Source organism: Triticum dicoccoides, chromosome 7A (genome assembly GCF_002162155.2).
Source record: "Triticum dicoccoides isolate Atlit2015 ecotype Zavitan chromosome 7A, WEW_v2.0, whole genome shotgun sequence".
NCBI lineage: Eukaryota > Viridiplantae > Streptophyta > Magnoliopsida > Poales > Poaceae > Triticum > Triticum dicoccoides.
The window spans coordinates 681,603,586-681,629,462 of record NC_041392.1 but is presented as its reverse complement, the minus strand read 5'-3'; the positions used below and the strand labels follow the sequence as shown (position 1 = coordinate 681,629,462).

Genomic DNA, 25,877 nt, shown 5'->3' with positions numbered 1-25,877 from the left:
TGGTTTCAAATCTCGTATCTGAAACCTTAGCTCTGTATATCATTTGTTAGATAATAACAAAAATAAACGAGATAGAGAGATATGGATTTTTACGTGAAAATCCTTGCGGAAGAAAACTACGGACGCACGAAGGCGCGATCACTATGAGAAGAAGTATTACAAGCACGAGACGACAAGCCGTCTGAGGTGCGACTACATGGGGTATATAAGAGGGCAATACATGAGAGTCCTTAAAAGACAAGTAAACGAGTTGTACTTGTACGCGTCGGTACCAACGCAAAAGGCCCACACCGTATGTATTATGTTTAGTCCAATACGATACTAGAATTTGGATCACAATTTAACAGTGTATCTAGTTTTGTAAGCTTATTGTTTGCTTGAGTTTAGACTTCAGGCTTGTAACGTGCACAGGTGCACTTCAACATTAAGAATCTGAAAAATCATAATTTAGCCATCGCAACACAAAGCTGAGTTCTACGAACCTATACGCACATTGTGTGCATATATACACACACACACATCGATCAGAGGCTTGCTTCATTAGGGGCTTGCTTCATCAGAAGCTAACTAGCAAAATGGCTCCCAACTTACGCAGACGGTCTATGCCGCTCCTCCTCTTCCTCCTCCTGGCACTGTCATGCGCCACGCACGGCGCCAACGCCGCGGGGTGCGACCCCACCACCGGCTTCATCACCGTGCCACTCACTGATGCGCAGCTCCCGGTGCAGAGTCCATACGACGTGCCGCTGGATCAGCGGTACGAGCTCGTGAATGGCATGCGGCGGATGTGGGTGTACTGTACTGACAAGCCTCATAGCCCAGCCAGCCACACCAGGCCACGAACAGAGATCCGCCACGTCCCCCATGGCGGTGGGAAGGGCAATCGAGGCGCAGCTCACCGTCCCCGAACACATGCTGCGAGTAACAGCCCACCACCCAGAGCACTACCTCGTCATCTTCAGCTAGCCGGCGCATCAAGTCAACGCCGTCCCGAGGGGCTTCGTTCGTGTCGACGGCGCCACCTTCAACATTGCGCCGTGGCACGAGCACGACCACGCCATCTTCGACACGATGAACCTGCACGTCCACGTTGTCATCAAGAAGGTCCCCATGCAGTACTGGTCGGTTGAGGGGGCGAAGGAGATCCTGGGCAAGCGTGTGCGCGTCGACCGCCTCGACAGCCGGACCCACGAGCGCGGCCACACCAAAACCTTTGCGTGTTGGGTCTGGACCGGCGATGTCGCCAACATCCCCACCAAGCATACGCTGGGGGTGCTGTCGCGCGGTGCCGGTCGGGTGGAGGAGATGGAGGGATTCTCTCCCCCCCCAACAGGTGTGTGGCTCCCCCGCCGGCCACAGCCGACTACACCATGCTCATCCACGTCCATCGTGTAGAAGATTGGACGCCGCCCTCGCCGCGCTCTTCCCACTCTGGGCAGAGCGGGCTGCCATCCTCTGACTCCGACAACGACGACCGCCCCTTCCCCGAGGTCCTCTCCGGCACGTGGACGATGGAGGTCGAGGATGGCCAGCGCGGCGATCACCAGCAACGCCTGGGTCGAGCACCAGTTGCTGACCTAGGCTGCCGCGGCATGCCCAGTGGTGGCCACGGGCGCGACCGTGATGAAGACGACGGCGCCGGGCGCGGCGGCCGTCGCTCCTGGAAGGATGCCCTCCTGCGGCGTGGACGTACGCCTGCCCCCCAGCCACCGGCTCCCGCTCTGCGTCAGCGTAGCCGCTCTCCCCCTGCACGGCGCCACTCCAGGGGCGCGCGCACCCGTCGCCACGATGTGAAGAAATCTGCGACTGGTGCGGCACGCCCCCCCTCCCCCAGCGCTGCCGCTCGATCCCCCTACCACCGCCCCAGGATGGTGGGGATGACGCCGCCGTCAGCAACAGGGGCAAGGACCCGGTCGACGAGTTCTTCAAGGCGGCCAAGCGGCCAACAGTTGCCTCCGTGATCGTCGACAACATGGCAGCTGATGTGAAAGCCGCCGCCGACGCCATGGTGGCCGCCGCCCTCGACTTCGACAACACCCAGGAGCGTGACACCGCGCCGCTGGACCCGCAGCTTGACGCGTTCAGCCCTCTGCCAGCGGCCAGTTCAACTGCTCCACCCCCACGACCGCCTGTACACTGGGAGTGCAGCTGGGAGCGGTGACCAGCCGCGTCTGCCAGCTTGAGATCGCCGAAGAAGGAGACCAAGCTCAGCCGCGACGCCTCTTTCGCAGCAACACCCCTTCTTTGGTGGCTGCCTCACCTGCCCGCCGGCCGTCCGTCCCCCCCCCTCCCCGCACCAACTCGCCACAGCGCCCGTCAGGCTGCCAACTCCTCCACCGTGTCGGTGGCCCAACGCGCATCCCTCTGCATCGTCAAGGAACTGGGGCTGCTGGGACCAAAGGAGAAGATGACGACCGAGGTAGCCGAGGCCCTCCTGCGGCGGTTTGACGAGCCACTCTCCGAGGTTGACATTGCGGTCATTACCAAGCTGACACGTCTGGACGCCGACGCCCTGAAGATCACGACTAGCATGGCCGGACCTGATGGAGCTGCCGAGGAGGCCGTAGTTTAGTTATGTTAGTTCCATTCATGTCCCTACTCCGGTGGCGGCCGACGAGATGTTGGCTTGAATTAGGTTTGCTTACAATCTGTAGTGCTAGTCCAATGTGGTTAGTTCGGCGCCGGTGTGTTCTGGGGCCTATTGGTGGTCGCCGGCGTGCCCCTGCTAGAGAGGTGGTGTATTGTTTGGGCCTGAGGCCAATTAGTGATTTTCAGCTATCGGAGCAATATCAGTTTCCCCATGAATGACAAACTCCCTCCGATCATGTGCTGGAACGTGCGCGGGTTGAACCACCCCGCTAAGCGCGCCTCTGTCTGTGAAGTCGCAATAGCGAATCGAATAGCGATCCTATGCTGCTGGCCTGAAGGAGATAAAGTGCAAGAATCGCCGCTACACTTGGAGCAACGAGCGTCAAGATCCCACCCTTGTCAGCATTGACAAGTTCTTCTGCAACCAAGCCTGGGAATCCCTTTTCCACAGTTTTGCAGTGATGGCGGCTTCTACGGCTACTTCAGACCACTGCCCTTTGATCATAGCTGACACAAGTGCCCCGCCACGCCGTGCGAATTTTAGATTTGAGAACTTCTGGCCTCGCTTCCCCCGTTCCAGTGAAACGGTGGCAGCTGCCTGGAACAGACCGGTGCAGTCCTCCTGCGCTTTCCAGCGCCTACACACCAAGATGGAGCGCACGGCGCGTGACCTGAAAATCTGGAGCAAGACACACTTCAGCGATGCGAGGCTTCAATTTCATATAGCAGCAGAAATTGTGCTCCGATTAGATGTGGCTCAGGAGACCCGGCATTTGTCTGACGCCGAATTCAACCTCAGAAAACTCCTGAAGTTGCGGCTTCTGGGTCTGGCGGCGATCGACCGCGCCAGAAAGCGCCAAGCTTCCCGCCTGACCTGGCTCCGGGTGGGAGATGCGGGAACAAAGTTTTTCCATGCGAAGATGAGATCTCGCAGACGGAAAAACCACATCCATAGCCTGAAGGTGGGCGATTCGCTTGTCACAACACACGAGGAAAAAGAAGCGGCCATCTACAGTCACTTCCACGACAACATCGGGACCAAGACGGCGAGAACTACTGGCATCAACTGGCACTTACTCAAGATGCCAACGATCCAAGCGGGCGGCCTCGACAACCCTTTCTCCGAAGAAGAAATCTGGGAGGCGATCAAAGCTTCACCCCTAGAGAAGGCGCCTGGGCCCGACGGATTCACGGGAATTTTCTTTAGAACCTGCTGGCCACTGATCAAGGCAGATATTCTACAAGCTTTCAACAAGTTCTACCACCTTGTGGGGGGAGGTCTCAACAATTTGAACACTGCCATAGTAGCTCTCATCCCAAAAAAAGATGGTGCAGAGAGGATTCAAGACTTCAGACCAATCAGCCTGATACACTCAGTTGCAAAACTTATTGCTAAAGTGCTCTCAATAAGGCTATCAGCAGTAATCCATCACATAATCTCGCCGGCCCAATCGGCCTTCTTGAAGTCCAAAAGCACGCAAGACAGTTTTCTGTTTGTTCAGAATGCCATCAGATCGCTCCATAGGAAGAGAACTCCGCCGCTCCTGTTCAAGCTAGATATAGCGCGGGCTTTTCACAATGTGTCGTGGGAGTATTTGCTAGAACTACTGCAAGTGCTAGGCTTCTCTGCACGCTGGCGCGATTGGATTGCGCTACTCCTCGCATCGGCATCATCATCCTTCCTGCTAAATGGCACTGTAGGGCATAACATTCGTCACCACAAGGGGCTTCGGCAGGGAGACCCGCTTTCACCCCTCCTTTTCATCATCGCCATCGATCTCCTCCACAGACTGCTACAACAAGCAACTGAGTTAGAGCTAATCGCCCATCTGCCTGGCAGAGACATCTCTCTTCGGGTTAGCCTCTACGCTGATGACGCTGTAATCTTCGCCAACCCAAAGAAAGCAGAGGTCGACTCCCTGCTCGACATTCTTCGCGACTTCGGTCAAGCAACCGGGCTGCAAATAAACCCTGCAAAGTCGACCGTCACCCCCATCCGCTGTGAGGAGATCAATCTCCCACACACCCTGTGCAATTTTGGTGGGGCAACAGTGGGTTTCCCCTTAAGATACCTAGGCCTCCCGCTAACTGTTTCAAGACTGCGCCTAGTCCACATCCAGTTCATCCTTGATCGGATTAGGGCAAGACTCGCGGGATGGAAGGGCAAGCTCATGACCATCGCGGGCAGAAGGGTTTTGGTACGCAGCGTGCTTACAGCGCTGCCTACCTTTGCTCTGTCTGTACTCCGTGCGCCAAAGAAATTTCTTACTGAGGTTGACAAAGTACGTAGGAAATTCCTTTGGGCACAAGAAGAAGAACTCAGTGGAGGAAAATGCAAGGTAGCATGGCCTGTAGTGTGCTCTCCTATTGACAATGGTGGCTTGGGAGTTTTGGACCTCAACCGCTTCAGTAGAGCGCTAAGGCTGCGATGGCTTTGGCTGTCCTGGACCAGCATCGACAGACCATGGATTGGCCTGCAGCTGCCTTGCGACGAGGGAGACCGAGCTCTTTTCTTTGCCTCCACCTTGATCACGCTGGGCAACGGTGAGAAGGTCTCCTTCTGGCACTGCCCATGGACAGGCTCGGGCAACCTGAAGACGGCCTTTCCTGCTCTCTTCAGCCACTCTAGAAGAAAGAACCGTTCGGTCAAGCAAGCTCTGACAAATGACACATGGATTCAAGACCTCGCCCATGGAGATACTCAGCACCTTTGGTCGGAAACAATCAGGTTGCACAGATGGTTACAAGCTGCTGGTATTCGCCTCCAAGATCACGTCAGCGACGCCATCAAATGGAAGCATGAAGCATCAGGAATCTATACTGCTAGTTCTGCCTATAAGGCGCAATTTCAAGGCCACATCAAATCCGATTTCAAGAACCTGATTTGGACCACCTGGGCACCGGCTAAGATGAAGATCTTCACATGGCTGCTACTTAAAAACAAATTATGGTGCAACGACCGTCTCCAACGGAGAGGATGGCCAAATGAGTACTTCTGCCAGCTATGCGTCCAGAACTTGGAATCCTCCATGCACTTGTTCTGGCAATGCCCGTTATCGCTTGAAGTATGGACGATGGCAGCAGCCAGAGGTGGATGCAGCTCACTCCACCCTTTGCAATGGCAAAACAAGACTAAGCCGACGGCCATCATTGCTGCAATGCTCGGTGCAGCGCGGCCCGAGCACAAAAAAGCCCTCAAGGCAACCATCATCCTCATCCTCTCTGAGATTTGGAAGGCTAGAAACGAGAGCACCTTCAGAGGCAAGATGGTGACGCAAGCTAGCATCACAACAGCCATCCAACGAACGTTAGAATTTTGGCGACAAGCAGGAGCAGCATTTTTCGAGCACCCCTTCTGGGAGCCGCCCTGAGAGAATAGCCATAGCACCTTACATGTTCTCTTTCGTTTTTTCTTCTTTTACCTCCTTTGATCCTCGGATCACTACTCGCACTTGATGTTTTGTCACCTGCTCCCTGCTTTCAATCAATACAAGCCAGCAATCAGCTGGATCTTACAAAAAAAATTATAATCAACCTCAGTCTACTAGTCCATTATCCATGCGCGGTATTAATTTGTCAATTAACCCGTGGCGCAGCAAAACTACAGCTCCGGCGTGTGGCAGTTCGAGGGGTACACCTACGTGCCCTCGGGCACGACGGGGGTGTCCATCATGAAGGTGTTCGGCGCGGCGAAGCACGCGAAGACGCTCATGCTGCACGTCTACGGCGGCGCGCTGGTGTACTACGACGACTGGACGCGGGTGGTAGACCGCAGCATCTACGACCGGTGGTTCAGGCTCAACGTGATTCACGACGTCGGCGGCGCAGGGACGCTCACCATGTTCATCGACGGCCAGGAGCGGCTGCGTGTAGCGGGGCGCGGCGGCGACATACACTACTTCAAGTTCGGGGTGTACACTCAGACGGCCCCCTCGCACCTCCTGGAGTCGCGGTGGAGAGACGTCAGGCTCTTCACCAAGGAAGCTTATTGATGAAAACAAGCAAGAGCCGTGAACAAGGATTGGCTAGAACTCGTCTAGCTGAGACATGGGCTAGCCTAATGCGTTTTCTTGTCTTTTCTTAGCCTAGTAACTTTTCGTGTTGTGCGGCAAGAGGCTTGAGCAGAACCACTAGCGTTATTGCGATGTTGAATAGGAGCAGAACTACTAGTTGTTGTAGCAATGATGAAGCTAGGTGAAAACTTGTAAGAAAAATGTTTTATATAATTAGCGCCACAAACTAATTAACCATGACTTTGTGTCAATTTCCTTTTGTTCCATTTTGCTATAATGTGTTGGCAAAATGGCGCTGCAAGTATAATAATAGAGCTATGTCAATTTCCTGTTGCTCCATTTCCACAAAAACCATGTGATTTTTTATTTTAAAATTGTTTGCCGATTTTGAAATGTTCGCTTACTTGAAAAATATTTGTCAAATATGAAAAATATTCATGAATGTTAAAAAATGATCACGAATTAAAAAAAAGTTGGTGAACTTTAAAAATCATAAATGTTACAAAAATATCATAATTTTAAGAAAACCATGAATTAAAGCCTGCAGTTGCGGTCCCCCCTAAAAATGCATGCAGTTGCGACATGCCTTAAAATCATACAGTTGATATCCCATTTAAAAACTTACTTTTGGACCCATCTTGAAAAACATGCAGTTGCGACCCCTCTTTAAACATGCAGTTGTGACCTCATCTTAACAACATTTAGTTGTGATCTCTCTTGAAAATATGCATTTGCGACCCACCTTAAAAACATTCAGTTTTGACCAGCCTTGAAAAAGATGCCGTTGCAACCCCCTCCTGAAAACCTGCAATTGTGACCCTTTTGAAAAACAAGCAGTTGCGACCTACCTTGAAAACATGTAGTTGCGGCCCCTCTTGGAAAACATGAAGTTGCGACCTCATCTTGAAAATATGCCGTTGCGACCCCTCTTGAAAACATGCAGTTGCGGCCTCATTTTGAAAACATGTATTTGTGACCCACCTTAAAAAACATGCAGTTTTGACCAGCCTTGAAAAAGATGCAGTTGCGACCCCTCTTGAAAAACAATCAGTTGCAACCCCACCTTAAAAACATGCAGTTGCAACCTACCTTGAAAACATGTAGTTGCCGCCCCTCTTGGAAAACATGTAGTTACGACCCTATCTTGAAAATATGCAGTTGCGACACCTCTTGAAAACATGCAGTTGCGGCCTCATTGTAAAAACATGCAGTTACGACCCACCTTAAAAAACACGCAGTTTCGACCAGCCTTGGAAAAGATGCAGTTGTGACCCCCTCTTGAGAAACAAACAGTTACGACCCCATCTTAAAAATATGCAGTTGCGACCTATATTGAAAACATGTAGTTGCGAAAACATGCAGTTGCAACCCTTCTTGTAAAAATGCAGCCGCGGCCTCATTTTAAAAACATGCAGTTACGACCCACCTTAAAAACATGTTGTTGTGGTCCCTCTTTAAAACATGCAGTTGCGGCCTCTCTTGAAAAACATGTAGTTACGATTCCTCTTAAAAACATGCAGTTGCGGTCGACTTTTCAAAACATGCAGTTGTGGCCTCTCTTGAAAAACATGCATTTGCGACCCTGCCTTACAAACATGCAGTTGCAACCTCTCTTGAAAACATGCAGTTGCGGCCATGTTATAACGCTTGCAGTTGCATGTCTAGTGGTGGACATGCAAGTGGCCCCGACAACTCCCCCTCCAGACCACAGTTGCGACCCCTTTTTTTTCAATCTCAACTTCATTATTGTGTTGACACGGTGAATTTCAAAATTAATAATTATAAGAGACAAATTTTGTAAAACTAAACCCTAAGCAATCATTTTGAAATTTGTAAAATGAACATTAAGCTAAGATAAAATAAATATACTAATGTTAAGAAAAGAGAAAATAGTGAAACAGTATTCTACTATGTACAGTGAAATAAGAAAAAAAAAATTGGAAGCAAAAAAAACACAACATTCAATCATGAGAAAAAAGGTAAAGAAAAATTAAGTCATTACAAAGAGATTATCGCTAGAAGCTATAGTGAACAAATAACAACACATGCAAAAGGCTAAGGTAAAAGAAGAAGGAGGCCCACATTGCTCAGGTTGTGCAAACAAGCAAAAGTAACCCGTCGCTCGTCCGTGGAATCGTAAAAAAGTGATGGGTAGAACACACGCACAAGGGTTGCACTTCGTACAGACGAGCCGCGCATGCGTCGCTCCCGCGATAACGAACAAAAGCCATCCCGAATCTTAGTGTGATGATCGGAGGGCTACAAAATTGGCTCAGCAAAACCGATAAATAAAGTTAATAAAATAAAATGAAAAAAGGAAAAAGGTTTAATGAAAAAGAATACTTTCAGGTTTGAGGGAGTGAGGCTAAAAATTTAATTCAAATTTGAGAGTGAGTGGGAAATGGGAGAAAAAAGCTCACAGATTTGCCTTGAATCTCTCGTTATGCACAGTGTAGCAACGAAACAAGACCCATCCAGTCAGGACAGCTATCATCCTAAAAAAAGGTAAATACACCCGTGGTGCTTGAACTTACTGTGGATGTTCACTTTAGTGTCTGAACTTAAAAAATACGCTAAACTGGTTCTAAAACTTGGCACGAACATGCAAATACGATGCTAATCCTCTCCGTAGACATAAAGTACGTCGACATGGATTCGTATGTGGCTGACATGGCACTGACATTGCAAGGGGCCGCTTGTAGCTATGAAACAGGATAACTTAGTAATCTATGACTCTATGATTAGTGGGCCCGCCTGTCTGTAATTAGGAAAATAACATAAAAATGCTCTAGACAGAAATTGAACATGCAACATGACGCTTGGTCCATGCTTGCGCTAGCCAACAAAACTAGAATTGTATTGACAATAATGATGGCCCTTCTGGCTTAATGTGGTTGAACCAAAAACTATCATGTACATCAACGGGCTGCAGGTACTGGCCCATTTTGCACAGGCTATTTTTTAATGTATAAATTATATAAATAATGATGATAATAATTAAAGTTAGATTCAAATATTCACGTGTAATAAATAATTACCTCATGCTACACAAATATCCGTGTGCAGACCAAATAAATATAAAGCAGTTTGCAATAAAAATAATAATAATAATCAATGGGTATTAAAAAATGTTGTAAATACAAACATTTAAAATACACAGTCATGGATTATATTTAACAATTATATGAATAATTAAAATATATAGTAATGAAATAATATATGAATAATAACAATGTTTGTATAATATAAATAATATATTGCTTTTATATTACAGTTTTGTACATATTCTTTCAATTATTCAAACATTTTAATATTTATATGCATATTTTTAAATGTTTGTATTTGCAAACATTTTTAAATACTCATGGGTTATATTTACAATATTAACTAGCAATGTGTCCGTGCATTGCAACGGATCCAAAGTAAAATAATACTTGTTCACAAACTTGAAAAAAATACTCTAGTTTTGAACTTTTGATACACATATATCACTAAAAATATATTATGTTGCACTCAAAAAAATTTCTCGGGCTGCTTTGATGAGGTGAGGGAGAGATGTGGTTGCTTTCAAGATACTAAGGTGTTTTCTAGACATTGGAGCAGAGAACTGAGCTATTTTTACAAAAAGGTTACAACTTACCTCACAATTTTTAGATGTAGATCTAATAGTCAAAAATGACGAATGGCAGACACACCATCATCATCAACTGAATATTTTATAGATGTAGAGATTTCTAAACTATAAGTTAATATTTCTAAAAATTACAGTTTTAATAAGCTATTTTATTGTATACCTCTAGATATTTATATTTTGTGCACACTGATATTTGTGTGGCATGAGATAATTATTAATAACACATGAATATTTGAATCTAACTTTTCTTATTATGATTATTATGTACTTTTTAGAAAATAACGTGTGTAAAATGAGCCACTGGCTGCAGCCCATTTATGGACAGAAGAGTTTTAGTTAAAATACATTAAGAATGAGAGGCCATCTTAGTTATCAAATCATATTCTATGTTGTGGCTAGTGCGACCAGCTCACAAGCAGCAGGTTGCTGGTTCAAGTCCTTTCCGGCGCATTTTTCATATTATTTTTGCTAACGTACTGACAGGCAGGCTCAGTAATCATAGAGACAGATAGTATTCAAGTAATTATGTTTTGTAGATATAAATGGGTCTCATGCCATGTCAGTGCCACATAAGCCATATATTGTGCCATGTCGATGCACTTTACGTCTATAGACCGAATTAGCACCGTATTTACACGTTCATGTCAAGTTTTACAACTAATTCGGCGTTTTTTTCAAGTTCAGGCACTAAAGTGAACGTCCATGGCAAGTTAAAGCATCACTGGTGTATTTACCTTTTTTTAGAAGAAAGCGTACCCTTAATTAGCATCTCGCTCTCTGTCATGTTTCATGCCAGGTCCATGCCGGGCCGAAAATCCATATCCATGGGCCGGCCCGCGATGCATGGCCCATATGGCGAGCTTTACTCTGGCCCATCCCTCAGAAAAGAAAGAGGAAAGTACCGTTTTCCCCCTGAAATCCTTTCTAATGGACCAATTTTCCCCTCAACTCTAATACCGGATCAATCAGCCCCTCAAATCTTTAAAACCGGATCAATTCCCCCTATGGTGGTTTTGGACCTGATTTTGAGTGGTTTGGACCCAGACCATGCACTTCTCGCTGACTGGACTCGTTGACTAGGCTGACTGTGCTCCGGGGCGCTGGCATGGCGGACGCCTACTCTTGGTCCTCCAAGCAGAGTTACAAGACCGGCTACGTCTGGCACGACTCACCGCCAACGATCCCGTGCACCTGCCAGCGGCGTCGAGTACGTGCTCAAGGGCTCCGAGCTGCTCCGCCTCCTCCTCGCGCCAGCCTACCCGCGCGACGCCTTCGCCTTCTCATCCTCGTCCTCCTCCACCTCGAGCTGCCAGGCCGGGAACGAGAACAAGCTGCCCAAAGCGGCCATTAGCAGGGCTCACGGCCGGCGCAAGAACTAGAGCTCCTTCAACCTCGGCCAGTACTGGGTGGCCGCCGCGTGCAGCGCCGCCAGGGCGAACGCGGCCACGCAGACCGGCGAGGAAATGCGGCCGGCACCGGGGCCCCGAGCCGTCTCCGCCGCAACAGCCTATGATCGAGCTCGGAGCCGACAAGATCTCGTCGCCGTCGTCGTCCAACAACCCCGACACGCTGGAGACGCTCATCAAAATGATGCCCGCAAGGCTGCCACCTCGAACACCATCGCCGCTTGCCGGAGGAAGAGGATGCAAGCCTGGCACAAGGGCGTGATCACGGGCGGCCGGATGCGCGTGTCCACGATGCTGATGCAGCTCATCTTCTACGGCAGCCAAGCGGGGCACCGGTCCGGGTGGTGCGAGGCACACAGAGCGGTTCCCTTGCGGGCGGTTGGACCTGAGCAGCGGCACGACGTTGTAGGTATCGGATGGGGGTACATCAGCGGCAGCCTGGTGGAGACCAAGAAGATGACGAGCGGCGAGCATGCCGGCCACGGAGGCGAGCTCGACGCACTGAAGCAGTCATCTCCACCCAAACTGTTATGAAGCGAAGTGCACGGTCAACCCAGAGAAATGCATGGTATGGGTGAAAACCACTCCAAATCAAGTCTGAAACCACCTTAGGGGAGAATTGATCCGGTTTTACAGATTTGAGAGGCTGATTGATCCAGTATTAAAGTTGAGGGGGAAATTGGTCCATTGCCGAGGATTTCAGAGGGAAAACGATACTTTCCTCGAAAAGAAAACATCGTCCGGCCTATCCAAGTCCCAACCCGTGCCTCCCAATCCCTCTCTTATCCCCTCGCCCCCTCCATCCATCCACTCCCCTCGTCCTCGTCCCATGGCCATGGCCTCCCCGTTCTCCCAGGCGTCGGCCGCCGCCGCCTCGCCGGCCCTCCCCTTCTCCGTCTCCACCTCCCGCCCTCTCTCCCTCACCACCGCCGCAACCGCCGCCGTCTCAGGTATCGCCTCTTCCCCCCTCCCTCTAATTTGAAATCCAGGAATGCGGAATCTCCAAAGGCCCCCTCCCAGTTCACTCACCCGAGCTCTCTCCCACCACGCGCAGCCCGGGCTCCGTGCAGGGGCAGCAGAGGATTCCGCCGCGGCCGCTTCGCCGTCTGCAATGTCGCTGCCCCCTCCGCCGCCGAGCTGGTACTGATGCGCCCCCAAACCCTCAAATCTGTCCTGCCTACAATGCGGTACTGTTTACTCTCATGTTCGTAGGAGACCAAGCCGGCGGCGGCCGCGAAGGAGAGCCAGCGGCCGGTGTACCCGTTCCCGGCGATCGTGGGGCAGGACGAGATGAAGCTCTGCCTGCTGCTCAACGTCATCGACCCCAAGATCGGCGGCGTCATGATAATGGGCGACCGGGGCACCGGCAAGTCCACCACCGTCCGCTCCCTCGTCGACCTGCTCCCGGACATCAGCGTCGTGGTCGGCGACCCGTTCAACTCCGACCCCTTCGACCCCGAGGTCATGGGCCCCGAGGTCCGGGACCGCCTCCTCAAGGGCGAGGACCTTCCCGTCACCACCACCAAGATCACCATGGTCGACCTGCCCCTCGGCGCCACCGAGGACAGGGTGTGCGGCACCATCGACATTGAGAAGGCGCTCACCGAAGGTGTCAAGGCGTTCGAGCCAGGCCTGCTCGCCAAGGCCAACAGGGGGATACTGTATGTGGACGAGGTCAATCTGCTGGACGACCATCTGGTGGATGTTCTGCTGGATTCCGCGGCTTCCGGGTGGAACACGGTGGAGAGGGAGGGCATCTCCATCTCCCACCCTGCGCGGTTCATCCTCATTGGGTCCGGTAACCCGGAGGAAGGCGAGCTCCGGCCGCAGCTGCTGGACCGGTTCGGGATGCACGCGCAGGTCGGCACGGTCAGGGACGCGGAGCTGAGGGTGAAGATTGTGGAGGAGAGGGCTCGGTTCGACAAGGACCCGAAAACGTTCCGGCAGTCCTACTTGGAGGAGCAAGGGAAGCTCCAGGACCAGATCACATCCGCTCGGAGCAACCTCGGTTCTGTGCAGCTCGACCATGATCTCCGGGTTAAGATATCCCAGGTATGTTCTGAGCTGAATGTGGATGGGCTGAGAGGAGACATTGTCACTAACAGGGCTGCCAAGGCGTTGGCTGCCCTAAAGGGAAGGGACATCGTGACAGTGGAGGACATTGCCACCGTGATTCCCAACTGTTTGAGGCATCGGCTCCGTAAAGACCCACTCGAATCGATCGACTCGGGCTTGCTTGTAGTTGAGAAGTTTTATGAAGTCTTTGGCTAGATTGCTCTCGAGGTAAATGTTTCTCTGTCACAATGTAAGGCAGAAGGCTTTTTGTTCGGCTGTAAACTTTTATAGCACCTTTCGTAAATCATCTTTTATCGAACTATATTCTGCATTGTATAGAAAACAGTGGTACCGAGCGTTAATTATGGTGAACTTTGTTATGTTGTTCTGAGCTTGGGCTCATATTAGCACTTTCCCCGACCTGTCTTCGTGCCCCTGCTCAGACCAAATATGCACTTGTGCAGCCGTGGGAATAGTACCCTGTTTTCTCAAGGAGCTGAATCGAAAGAAAGCCCCAGGCCCAAGCATCAGCCATGTGATCATGTAAGATGCAGTTCTAGAGAAGAACAGATTCAGTTTTGCCTTGGAGGCTTGTACTATTTACAGCAAGTCTGAATCTGAATGTATCCATTACATCATTTGCTTGACAGCCACTACTTATTTTCGTGCATCAGAAATAGAAATTTATTAGTAGTAACGCTGTCAAGTTGCATTGAACTAGTGGTGTGCGTGTGCAGTTTGCTGCCATGGAAAGTGCCGAACATTTGGTTAATTCAATCTCTGTTAAGCTAACTATTTGAACAAATAAAGAGGATGTCTTCCCAGTCTTTTGAGCAGTTTTGTGTTAAAACTTGTCGAACAAAAGAATGAACACTCCATCCACAAGCACAGCTCGGTGAAGTTCTGTTATTGGCATTATTACCTACTTTAAAACATGACATACTCCCTCCATCCGGTGAAGAGTGTACATCTAGCTTCCAAATTTGTCCACAAAAGAGTGTACTTCTATCTTCCCAATGCATTTTGAAATAGAAAAAAAAACTTCTGTCTCATCACACGGTAATCAAGATCAATAGCAATCTACACATGTTCCTCTTAATTTCTACATGCGCTTAGCTCATTGGAGGTTGGGTAATTAAAGAGGAGACAGATGGTGGCTTGCGCATTTTCAATGCATTTTTTACTTAACTCCATAATTTGTCCTAAAATTTCTAGATGTACACTCTTCACCGGACGGAGGAAGTAAGTAATTAGCACCAAAGGAAGCGATGATATATTAAACGCAAGTCTGCTGTGAAGTAAAATGATTACACAAATAATACAAAGCAGAATTTCACTTATTATATTCTAAACAGAGAAGAGATAGTAATTCAATATGCCTAGGTCATGATTGAAGCTCGTTAATAGTTCGTGTTCATGACCTCGTGACCTCATGCATTTGATGGATTGGGAAGTTGATCATGGTTTATGCTATGAATGATTTTTTTTTCTTGAACTCTTGGTAACCTTGCATTTAATGCAATACTCTTGTAGTCTCAACTGTAAAACTATCATCTCATCTCATCTGAACCACATCAGTGTTCACACCAGATGGGGAAAAGTGTATTAGTTTATTATCTTTTGTGTGCTTTAGGGCCATCCATAATAAAATTTGTTTCATGGGATCTGTTAGCCAATTGAGAATTATTTGATGTCTTCTACAGGAGCTCCTTTAAATGCTAAATCCTATCAGCACTTGTGAATCATCTATATATGTGAAACCGGCTGTTCACTTTCCCATATCTACATGCTGATGTAGATATCTTTAGGAATATATAAAATCCATGTCCTGACTAATGTATTTACAAGAATTGTCTTGTTTTTGTTTTTGTTGGTTTCTCGTATCTATATGCTGATGTAGATATCTTTAGGAATATATAAAATCCATGTCCTGACCGATGTATTTACAAGAATTGTCTTGTTTCGCCCATGCATGTAATCACTCTTTAAGACTGTATGATTAATTGTTTTATTCTAATCAAATTACAATAGTAGGCAGGGCCACGGGGGCATATACGCCTATATTTGTCCTTAGAAGCATGAGGAGGTCATTGCTGATTATAAATTTGATTTGTACATACCTGGCCCGTTGCTTTTGCTATCAGCGGTGATACAGCAGCAAAGATCATGATAAGAAGGATCGACGAAAGACTCGAGATATACTCCCTCCGTCCGAAAAAATTGTCCCAAGTTTGTTTCTTAAATGGATGTATCTAGCAGCACTAACTTAGTGCTAGATACATCCATTTGAGGGACAAACTTTTTCGGACGGAGGGAGTATTGGATTAAGGGGATTGAATATATATATTTATAGCAGCAATTGTATCTATCAAATAGGACCTCGAGTCTGTAACCAGTAGGAGTCGGACTTGCACTTTTGAAATTGGACGGAGTTGGTTTCATTCCCAGTTTTACTTGAACCTAAGTGCAACGTTTGGTTTCCCTTTTTTCACGATCGAATGGAACGTTTTTTTCTTTAGAATCCATCGAGCAGAACGTGGGAGGGTGGGAGCAAGGAAAGGGAATCTCCTATTTAACGCGTTCTACATCAATTTGTTGGAGCGCCGCACAGGTATCGACCGAGGCGGGCCAGCCCAATTAACAGACAGGCGTGCGTTTCATTGATCCTGGTTTTGGGAACGTTCTGGAAAGTTCTAGGCGGTTTCCCTGGTTTTGGGATGAACCGGATTTTTTTCTGTTTCTTTTTTTCCCGTTTCTTTTTCTTTTCCATCCATTTTAGTTTTACATTTTGATTTTCCTTTCCTTTTGTCATTTTTATTCTTTTTTGTTTCACTTTTATTTCCTTTTAGCTCCTTTTTATTTTATTTTAGTTTTTCAAGTTTATTTTTCTTTTTCAACCTATTTTCAGATATTTAAAAATGTATTCATTTTTAGATTTTGTACATATTTTAAAAATGTTCCTATTTTGAAATTTTGTTAAGAAATTCCAGAAGAATTAGGATTTCAAATATTTGTTCTTTTCTTATAGAAAATGTTCCAGAAATTTCTACATAAAATTTGTAATTTTTAAATGTTCACGTTTTGTAATAATAGAAAATGTTCACACTTTCAATATTTGTTCACTAATTTTAAAAATGTTCATGTTTTGAAAATATATTTGCAAATTCATAAAATGTTCGGGAATTTCAATAAATGTTCCCACTTTCAAAAAAATCAAAATGTTTGGAAATGTTCATGTTTTGATAATATATTTTCAAATTCAAAAAATGTTCGGGAATTTCAATAAATGTTCCCACTTTCAAATTTTGCTCAACAATTTTAAAATTGTTCATGTTTTGAAAATATTTTGAACCCACTTTCAGAATTTGTTCACAAAGTTAAAAAATATACATATTCCCGCACAATTTTTGAAAGTGTGCTCGCATTCAAATTTTGTGCACAAAGAAACATGAAAATTTGTCGCTTTTTCAAAAAATGTTCCAGCTTTTCGAAATTTCTAAAAAATGTTCATTTTTTCAATTTTTGTTCGCAAATTAAAAAAATCATATTTTGGAAAATTTGTTCATAATTTCGAAAAACGTTCATGATTTGTAGAAAATGTTTCCTTCTTTTTTAAAAATTGTTCGTAATTTTAAAGAATGTACTATTTTTAAATTTTGTTTCTTTTTCATTTCTTTTGAGAATCCCAAAATATGTCGCTTGTTCATAAAATGTTTGTGTTTTTAAATTTTGTTCGGAATTTTGAAAATTCACATTTCAAAATATATTTAACTTAAAAAAAGGAGATTCATGTTCAAAATTTCAATTAAATTTAAATATGCTGCTGCTTATAGAACATACTGATGGGGCTACGATTTGAGACGTATATATGCTAGAGTTACAGTGGCTAGTGACCATGATCAGTAGCAGCAGGAGAGCGAATGTTCAAATTTTGGCCGCTGTTGTCCGTTTCTTCATGTGTTGGGCTGTATGTCCAGCGGCTGCCACAATGCGTAGAATACTAGGAAGTCGGGGGTTCGAATCGCAGCGGTAGCGCTCTCAGTTTGTGGTGTTTTTCCATTTTCCAGCTCGCGAACGTCAAATGGGCTCGCTGAAGGAAAATTATTAAGCGCAGGCAACTGGGCCGGCCCATTCACTAACGCTAAAATTATAATAAGCCAAGAAAAACGGAGCTAACAGGGAATTCGATCCCTGGTCTCACCAGTGGTAGGCGAGAGATTGCCCGATTGGTGTGCCGTGTGCGGCAACTTGGCGCATTTGTTTAAGGAATGTGGTGATCGGGATTCATCCTGCGAAGGCGTTGGTGTTCAAGGATCTCAGGGCGAGCTGGTTCAGGGGACCGGGCAGCGGTCCGGGAGAAGGCAGTGGATCAAGGGGAGGCCGTGGCAGGGCTGCTCTAATGAATGATCAACATCCCCCAAGTCAAGTGGTACTGCCTAAAACAATGCTCTCGCTCCCTGTACCAACTGTTCCAGCAAGTCCCTCGTCCAAGCAGGAACCGAAGAGAAACAAACCTAGTTCGTCTACCAGTGAAGTTGTTGTGAGTAAGGCTCCAGCTCTCAACAAAATCACCGATGCACGACTGGCGGGCCTCCTAGGGGGGTCGCGCCCAGCGCAATGAGTCTGCTAAGTTGGAACTGCCGCGGAATTGGCAAAGCCGCGACAGTCCGTGAGCTTCGCGACTTAGCGAGGAAATTTGCCCCCTCTATCCTTTGAATTGTAGAAACACAAATAGAGGGATCGAGAGTTGAAAGTTTAGCAGATACTTTAGGTTACAATAAAAGCTTTGCTGTTAGTAGTTCTGGACGAAGTGGTGGTCTTGGAATTTTTTGGAATGATGAAATAAAAGTTGAAATTATTGGTTACTCGAAGTACCATATTGATACTCTTGTTGATGGTGTGGCGGATTTGCAGGTCAGGGCGACCTTTGTGTACGGGGAAGCCCAAGTACTGGAACAATATCATACGTGGAATACCCTACGAGGGATAGCTGAAACACAGAATAGGCCATGGACGATAATAGGTGACTTTAATGAAGTTTTACATACCTGTGAACACGACGGAGTTGGCACCCGGAGTCAAGCTCAAGTGGAAGCATTCAAAGAAGTGGTGGATTTATGCGTCCCGACGGACATTGGGTATACTGGAACGGATTGGACGTTCGAAAAGAAGGTCTCGGGAGGCACGTATACAAGGGTGAGGCTTGATAGGTGTTTGGTAAACACTGAGTGGCTCTTGGCATTACCATCTACTGCCCTAACACATAAAAATGCAGCTGGATCAGACCATATTCCAATCCTTCTCACGCTACGTGAGTTGCATGCATGCACTGCGGGCCCCAGACCTTTTATGTATGAAACGATGTGGGAAAGGGAGGATTCTTTATTCACCACTGTCAGCCACCGATGGAACATGCAGCCAATGGAAACCGCGGCCTCGCTGCATGAGAAGCTCAGGAATCTGGCAGGGGACTTGTCGGCTTGGGATCACACCCACTTTGGCTCTGTCAAAAAAGAAATCAACCAATTAAAGGCCCACCTGGAGTACCTGCGCTCTGCCCCAGGAAGATCTGGCCCGTCACACGATGAGACAAAGGTTGCAGACACACTGATTGAACTGTTCCACCGCGAGGAAATGTTGTGGCGCCAGAGGGCACGTCTTGATTGGTTAACTCATTGGGACAAAAATACTTATTTTTTCCATTTGAGAGCGAGCAGACGGCGCCGGAAAAACCAGATAAAATCGCTTCAACATGCCGATGGTACCTTGACGGAGGACAGTGCAGAGATGGAAGCGCTGACCACGGAGTTTTACAAAAACTTGTACACTTCGGAAGGGGTACAAAACATGGACAGAGTCCTTGACACAGTCCCAACAAAGGTTACTCCAGCGATGAATGAGATCCTTAATGGACCATACACTCAGCAGGAGGTCAAACAAGCACTGTTCCAAATGTTCCCCATCAAGGCGCCGGGCCCGGACGGATTTTCTGCACATTTCTTCCAGCGGCACTGGGAGGTCTGTGGGGAAGATGTGACGAAGGTAGTGCTCAAGATTGTCGAGGGAACTGAATTGGCAGCATGCATTTAATGATACTGTGTTGGTCCTCATACCAAAGGTAAAAAAACCCCACTTTACTCTCACAATTTCGTCCAATTAGCCTTTGTAACGTGCTGTACAAGATCGCTTCCAAGGTTATATCCAACAGACTCAAGCAAATCCTCCCAGATATAATTTCAGATGAGCAATCAACATTTGTTCCAGGCAGGTTAATCACGGATAATATAATAACCGCATATGAATGCTTGCATTTCATGAAGAGAAACAAGGCAAATAAAAAACCAGTCTTGTGCTCTGAAGTTGGATATGATGAAGGCGCATGACAGGGAGAATGGGACTATCTACGTGCCATAATGCTCAAGTTGGGATTCACAAGTAACTGGGTTGAGATTGTTACGAGTCTTGTTACTTCAGTAAACTTCTCAGTCATGTTTAATGGGAAGAAGCTCGAGGAGTTCAAACCATCAAGAGGGATCCGACAAAGTGACCCGATATCTCCATATTTGTTCTTGATAGCAGCAGAGGGCCTGTTGTGCCTTTTAAAATCAAGAGGGGAGTCATCCAATTTGAGAGGGGTGCAGGTGGCAGCTACAGCGCCACCAGTTAACCACCTTCTTTTCGCTGATGACAGCCTGCTGTTCTTCAAGGCAAATGTTGTGGGTTCTACCAAGGTGAACCAAGTGTTGGAAACCTACCGTCAAGCAATAGGCCAGAGAGTAAATTATACTAAATCATCCATATTATTTAGCAAGGGTGTTTCAGAGAGTGTCCGTAATGAGATAAAAAAGACTTTTGAACGTCCCAAATGAAACGTTGAATGATAAATATTTGGGTATGCCGTCGGATGTCGGGACCTCGAAGAATGGTGCTTTCAAATATCTCAAAGATAGGCCGTGGAGCAAAATTCAAGGCTGGATCGAGCGGACAATGTCTATGGCAGGGAAAGAAGTGTTAGTCAAAGTAGTTGCGCAAGCACTACTTGTCTTCTCAATGTCGTGTTTTAAGCTTCCAAGAGGACTTTGCGAGCATTTGAACATGTTGATTAGGAAGTTTTGGTGGGGAAGTACTAATGGGCAGCGAAAACCTCATTGGGTATCGTGGAAGGCAATGACGCAACCTAAGAGTATTGGAGGACTGGGTTTCAAAGACTTTGAGTTGTTTAACCTAGCGATGCTGGCAAGACAAGCGTGGCGCTTGTTATAGGACCCAGAGTCTCTTAGTGCTCGGGTGCTTAAGAGCATCTACTACCCCCACACGTCGATCCTGCATGCAATGTTGGGAAGCCAGCCTAGTCAGATATGGAGGGCCATTGTTGAGGGCCGGGACATCTTGAAACAAGGCCTGATCAAGCATATAGGCAATGGAGAGAGTACATACATTGGGGAGGACAACTGGTTACCCCGCGAGGAAATGATGAGACCCTACGGGTGTATCTCAGCCAACCCTCCTTTGTGGGTCTCCGATCTTATTGACGCCACTAATGCCACATGGAACAAACAGCTGCTAGATGCCACCTTCATGCCTTTTGATGTCAGTGTGATAACAAACATGCCAATATGCACTATGAATATGCCGGATTTTTGGAGCTGGGCTCATGGCAGGAGTGGTCAATTTTCAGTTCGGTCGGCCTATAACATGCTCGTCACGACGAGGAACCGACGGGAAGCATGGTTGGAGGGTTCGGCTGGATCTTCATCAGCTCGAACTGAGGAGGGGTCCTGGAAATCGTTATGGAAGACAGAGGTCCCGGCAAAAGTACGCATGTTCTTGTGGAGATTGTCGAAATAGTCTCTACCGATGGAGGATGTCAGAGCGCATCGCCATATGACAAACTCGAGCACTTGCAGTTTCTGTGGTGCAGTGGATTCATGGCGGCATTCACTTTTGGAGTGTACCGTTTCGAGATGCATATGGGCCCTGGTGGATGAGGAACTAGGGAGTACACTCGTTGCCACAACAGAAATGAGGGCGAAGAGCTGGCTGTTTAGTCTTCTTGCTGCGCTTCCTCATGAAAAGTTTGTTCTCCTCTCGGTAACACTTTGGGCAATCTGGTCATCGAGAAGAAAGGCTATCCATGGGGCAATTTTTCAAACCCCCCATGCAACACACACTTTCATTACCTGCTTCATATCAGATTTGGAAGCAGTGAGAGTTCAAAAGCCTGTCCGCCAAAGTACAGCAAGCACTAGCATGGTCAGGCAGAGACCGAAGGCGCCTCCAGCAAATTATGCCAAGATCCATGTCGATGCAGCGTATGGACACATAGAGGGGGAACGGCTGTAGCTATTTGCAAGGACAGCAATGGTGTTTTCTTGGGGAGCTCAGCTTTGGTCGTTGCGGGGATTTGGGACCCAGCGACACTGGAGGCTATTGCATGCCGGGAGGCTATTGCCCTAGTAGAAGATCTTCATATTCAGCAAATGGTGGTTGCTTCAGATTGCAAGCACGTTATTGGAGACATAACAAGAGGACACAAGGGCTCGTATGGTTCGATCATCTCTGAAATTAAGTCCAGATCATTACCGTTCCAATGTAATTTCTCTTTTGAGGGTCGTCATGTTAATTTAGAAGCTCATAAGTTAGCTAGATTTGCTTTAAGGTTAGCTTTTGGTCGTCATGTTTGGCTTGGCCAGCCTCATGACGTCACTTGTATCCCACTGAATGTGGTCTTTGAATGAATAAAGGCTATTTCCCTAAAAAAAACAGCGGTAGGCTGCTCTGCTAGCTAGCATCCAATTGTGAAAAAGTACTAGGGTGCGAACTACTTGAGGTAAAACAAGCGAGATTTTCACTAGTTTTTCTCGGCTTCACAGTTTTTCTGATTTTTTTCTCTTTTCTTTTTTTGCTTCATTTTTATTCGGTTTTCTCTAGGTTATTTCTCCATTTTTTTGTTTTTTTTTCATCTCCATTTTTTCTTTTTCTTTTTTTCTTACGTTTGTTTTCATTTTTAGTCCATATTTTCGAATATGCCAAAAATATGTTTTTAATAAATGATCAACATTTTTTTGTATACACGTTGAACATTGTCCGAAAGCTTATTCAACAATTTTCAAATATCTTTTTAACATTTTAATACTTATTCAACATTTTTCAAATACTCGACATTTTTACTACTTACTCAACATTTTCTCAAATACTTGTTCAACATTTTTAATACTTATTCAATATTTTCAAATACTTTATTCAACATTTTGTAATACTTATTCAACATTTTTAGTACTTGTTCAACATTTTTTAAATCCTTGTTCAACATTTTTCTAATAATTATTCAACCTTTGAAAACTTATTCAACATTTTTCAAACACCTATTCACATTTTTTTAAAATTCCTGTTCAACATTTTTTAATACTTACTCAAAAAAATTCAAATACTTGCTTAACATTTTTCAAATGTGTTTTTGAAGAGTGTTTCTTGTAATATATATATAGAAATAAAGAAAAAAAATGAGAACAGAAAAAAACAGCCCATGGCCTCCTTCGCGGCTGGGCTGGCCCATTTTGGCCTCCCTTGACACGAGAGCTCCCACCCATCTCACTTAAGGCGAGAAATAGGGGTGCTCGATGATTTTCCAGTTAGGAACGCTAGTTGGGTTTGGGCCGGTTGGTCGAACCGAGTTAGCGAGGGCCAACCAAAGATCCATCATCAGGTATTCCTAAAGAAATCAATCGCTAGACCCGCTAGGGGCAGGTTGAGCTAGCCAGATGAGATCGGCCGAGAACTCTTTTTTGATAGGAAGAAACATAGATATACTTTTAAATCTTATCTGCTAAACTTTATGATTAACATAAAATCAACGGATATAAATAAATGACGTATGGAGAACTATGAAAGCCTCTTCTCTTTAATATTGAGTAAAGATATACTCCAAAAGATGTTACCCGAGGAATAACAACAAAAAGAGGTGTGCAAGCGCGGTGAAGTTCCGCAAAGCCTACTATGTAGGCACAAAATAACGACCAAAATTATGACATAATTGTGACTCTCAAAGCACACTACCCGTGGATAGTACGAACAAGCTATACATGAATAGTATGAACAAGCACTACACATTTTTTTGGAAACAGATGCAAAAGATTTGCCTCGTCGATTAATTAAGCAGAAGAGAATTGTTCGGTTAATTAAAGGAAAATCGGGCGAAAATCGATACAAACTCACCACATGTGGACTACTCACAGAGCATGCAACCCCATAACCACAGGATCAATCCGACAACCAAACCGCACACACAAGGTCCATCAACCCTCACACTGTTACATCGCAAAGAAGACCCCAGCAAGAGTACCTCGCTAAAGACCATGCTCATCACCAAAATCCACTGAATCATCAAGCTATTGCGGACGCCTTTCTTGTGGCGTCACTCTTCTTTGCTCTGCTCCTAAGAGCCTCCTCCATAATCATCTTGCCAGATCCGGGGCTAGTCGTCTCCAAACGTTTGAGCGAACTGTGAATCTCTATCTCAAAGTGAATCTCATCAACCTTTTCGCGCACAGACTCCTCGTGCCTCACGGTCACATGCGAGTCGGTGACCTTAACGTTGGAACCTCCACGGTCCACAACGGCGAGCAGCTGGCTGGGCGCTGAAGGATCAGGCGCCAACATACTGACGTCTCAACATCATCAGCCACAGGTACCACTGACACAATGGATTCAGACGCCACCGACACAATGGACTCGGGCGCCTCCAGTTGCTCACATGACAAAGGAGAATCATGTCCCTCACATGAGGTCGCTGGCGCATCGACATCCATATGCTCCACAGACGGAGGCGAAGCTGGTCTGACACATAGCTGTTGGAGCTCGGGCATGACCTGCAACACAGGGGTGACGACCCAGCGATGGCCTCACCCTCAACAATAGCTAACACAAGGGGCAAGACAGACACTGGCGAAGAACTGACCCCAGTACGAGGGGAGAAACAACTGAAGATCTCCGTCCCCTTGTCTCCCACGGAACCAACACCAGAAACAACAGGAGGTCATGACATCGGAGCAGTCGGCAGCGTAGCCGGCACGAGGGAGAGCTTAGTCAGAGTAGCCTCCGCCTGCTCCAGAAAGCTCTCAACACGTGTCATCAAGCCTTGCAGCATCTTGGACTGATCTGCCAGAGTGGACTGTAGCTCCACATCAGACGGGGTAGCCGAGCCAGTAGTCCCAGAGATGACAGACGCACATGACCCACGACGAAGCGCCTCGGAGGGAAGCACGAGCTTCATCGAACCTTCACAGGAAGCAGGAGCTTGACGATGCTCGATGCCGAGGCACGGCATGACAAGGCATGCTAGCGAGCTGAGAGGACGCTAGGTGTTGTGGCACTCGCGCGCAAGGTGACCATTCTGCAAACATCGGGAGCACCGAAGTGGATCTCTGCAAACAACTACACGGTGCCCAGGAGCAAGGCATTTGCAGCATCTGCCATACAGCCAAGTAGGGATGGGGCGAGCAGCCAAAGTCAGGGCCGGTGATGACGGGTGCCGCGGACCTCGCCGCAGCAGCACCTCTTGCCAACCCCCTCTTGTGTTCGGCCCGTGCCCCATGCACACATTGGCGGAGTCGGAGTCGATGGCCTTGGCAGCAGCCGGTGGAGTCCTGGGGGCCAGATCCTCACTGTCATCCTCGTCGTCGTCTTCATCAGCAACGGAAGCCCACAACACAGAATGCGGCCGGCGGGTCAGCTGGTCTGCACTAGCCGAGGCCAGCGACGTCTGCAACGCCATCTCCACAACTACATCCTCATCGGAGCTCACATTGTTGCAGTCAAGACCATGCGATGCCGCGACAGAAGCGGTCGGCAGAGCCGGAGCAGCAGACTTGCCTGGCGGCACCTCCATGGAAACACCGCCAATTAGGACGAGCCGGCCCAGCGTAGCTTGCTCCTGATCCAAATCGGGCCGAGCATCAGATGAGGATTTCTGCAAGACGGGGAGGTGGCCAGCTTGGGAGAAACGGCCACCGGCGGTTGGGGCGGCCTTGCGGGAGGCAAGGGCAGCCGCAGCGAGCGCATCGGTGGCGAGTGGCGGCGGCAGCGCTGGGGGCGTGGAGCCGGTACCTGGCACGGAGGTGGTGATAGCTGCTGCCGGTGTCGCCACAGACACAGGACGGGTGCACTGTAGGATCCCCATGG

At 47.3% G+C, this 25,877-nt stretch overlaps 2 protein-coding genes and 1 pseudogene across 2 annotated transcripts; all 3 read left to right on the top strand.

The window, feature by feature from the left end:
- The first annotated feature begins 602 nt into the window (after positions 1-602).
- LOC119333887 (citrate-binding protein-like) lies at positions 603-6,581 on the top strand. The gene is made up of 2 exons (XM_037606616.1): positions 603-857; positions 6,186-6,581. Exons 1-2 carry the CDS (start codon positions 603-605, stop codon positions 6,579-6,581), a joined length of 651 nt encoding a protein of 216 aa, XP_037462513.1.
- A 4,494-nt stretch (positions 6,582-11,075) lies between these two features.
- Positions 11,076-12,176, top strand: LOC119333886 (annotated as a pseudogene).
- A 248-nt stretch (positions 12,177-12,424) lies between these two features.
- On the top strand, positions 12,425-14,101 carry LOC119328354 (magnesium-chelatase subunit ChlI, chloroplastic-like). Its single transcript, XM_037601357.1, has 3 exons — positions 12,425-12,592; positions 12,697-12,782; positions 12,855-14,101. Exons 1-3 carry the CDS (start codon positions 12,472-12,474, stop codon positions 13,911-13,913), a joined length of 1,266 nt encoding a protein of 421 aa, XP_037457254.1. The 5' UTR covers positions 12,425-12,471; the 3' UTR covers positions 13,914-14,101.
- Positions 14,102-25,877: the final 11,776 nt, after the last annotated feature.

What these genes read in the sequence shown, in the direction of transcription:
- LOC119333887 (XM_037606616.1), top strand. Translation starts at nt 603, where the DNA reads ATGCCGCTCCTCCTCTTCCTCCTCCTGGCACTGTCATGCGCCACGCAC. An exon ending in CACGAACAGAGATCCGCCAC is followed by an intron (nt 858 to 6,185) that starts GTCCCCCATGGC and finishes CCCGTGGCGCAG; the next exon opens with CAAAACTACAGCTCCGGCGT.
- LOC119328354 (XM_037601357.1), top strand. Translation starts at nt 12,472, where the DNA reads ATGGCCATGGCCTCCCCGTTCTCCCAGGCGTCGGCCGCCGCCGCCTCG. An exon ending in CGCAACCGCCGCCGTCTCAG is followed by an intron (nt 12,593 to 12,696) that starts GTATCGCCTCTT and finishes CACCACGCGCAG; the next exon opens with CCCGGGCTCCGTGCAGGGGC. An exon ending in CCCCCTCCGCCGCCGAGCTG is followed by an intron (nt 12,783 to 12,854) that starts GTACTGATGCGC and finishes TCATGTTCGTAG; the next exon opens with GAGACCAAGCCGGCGGCGGC.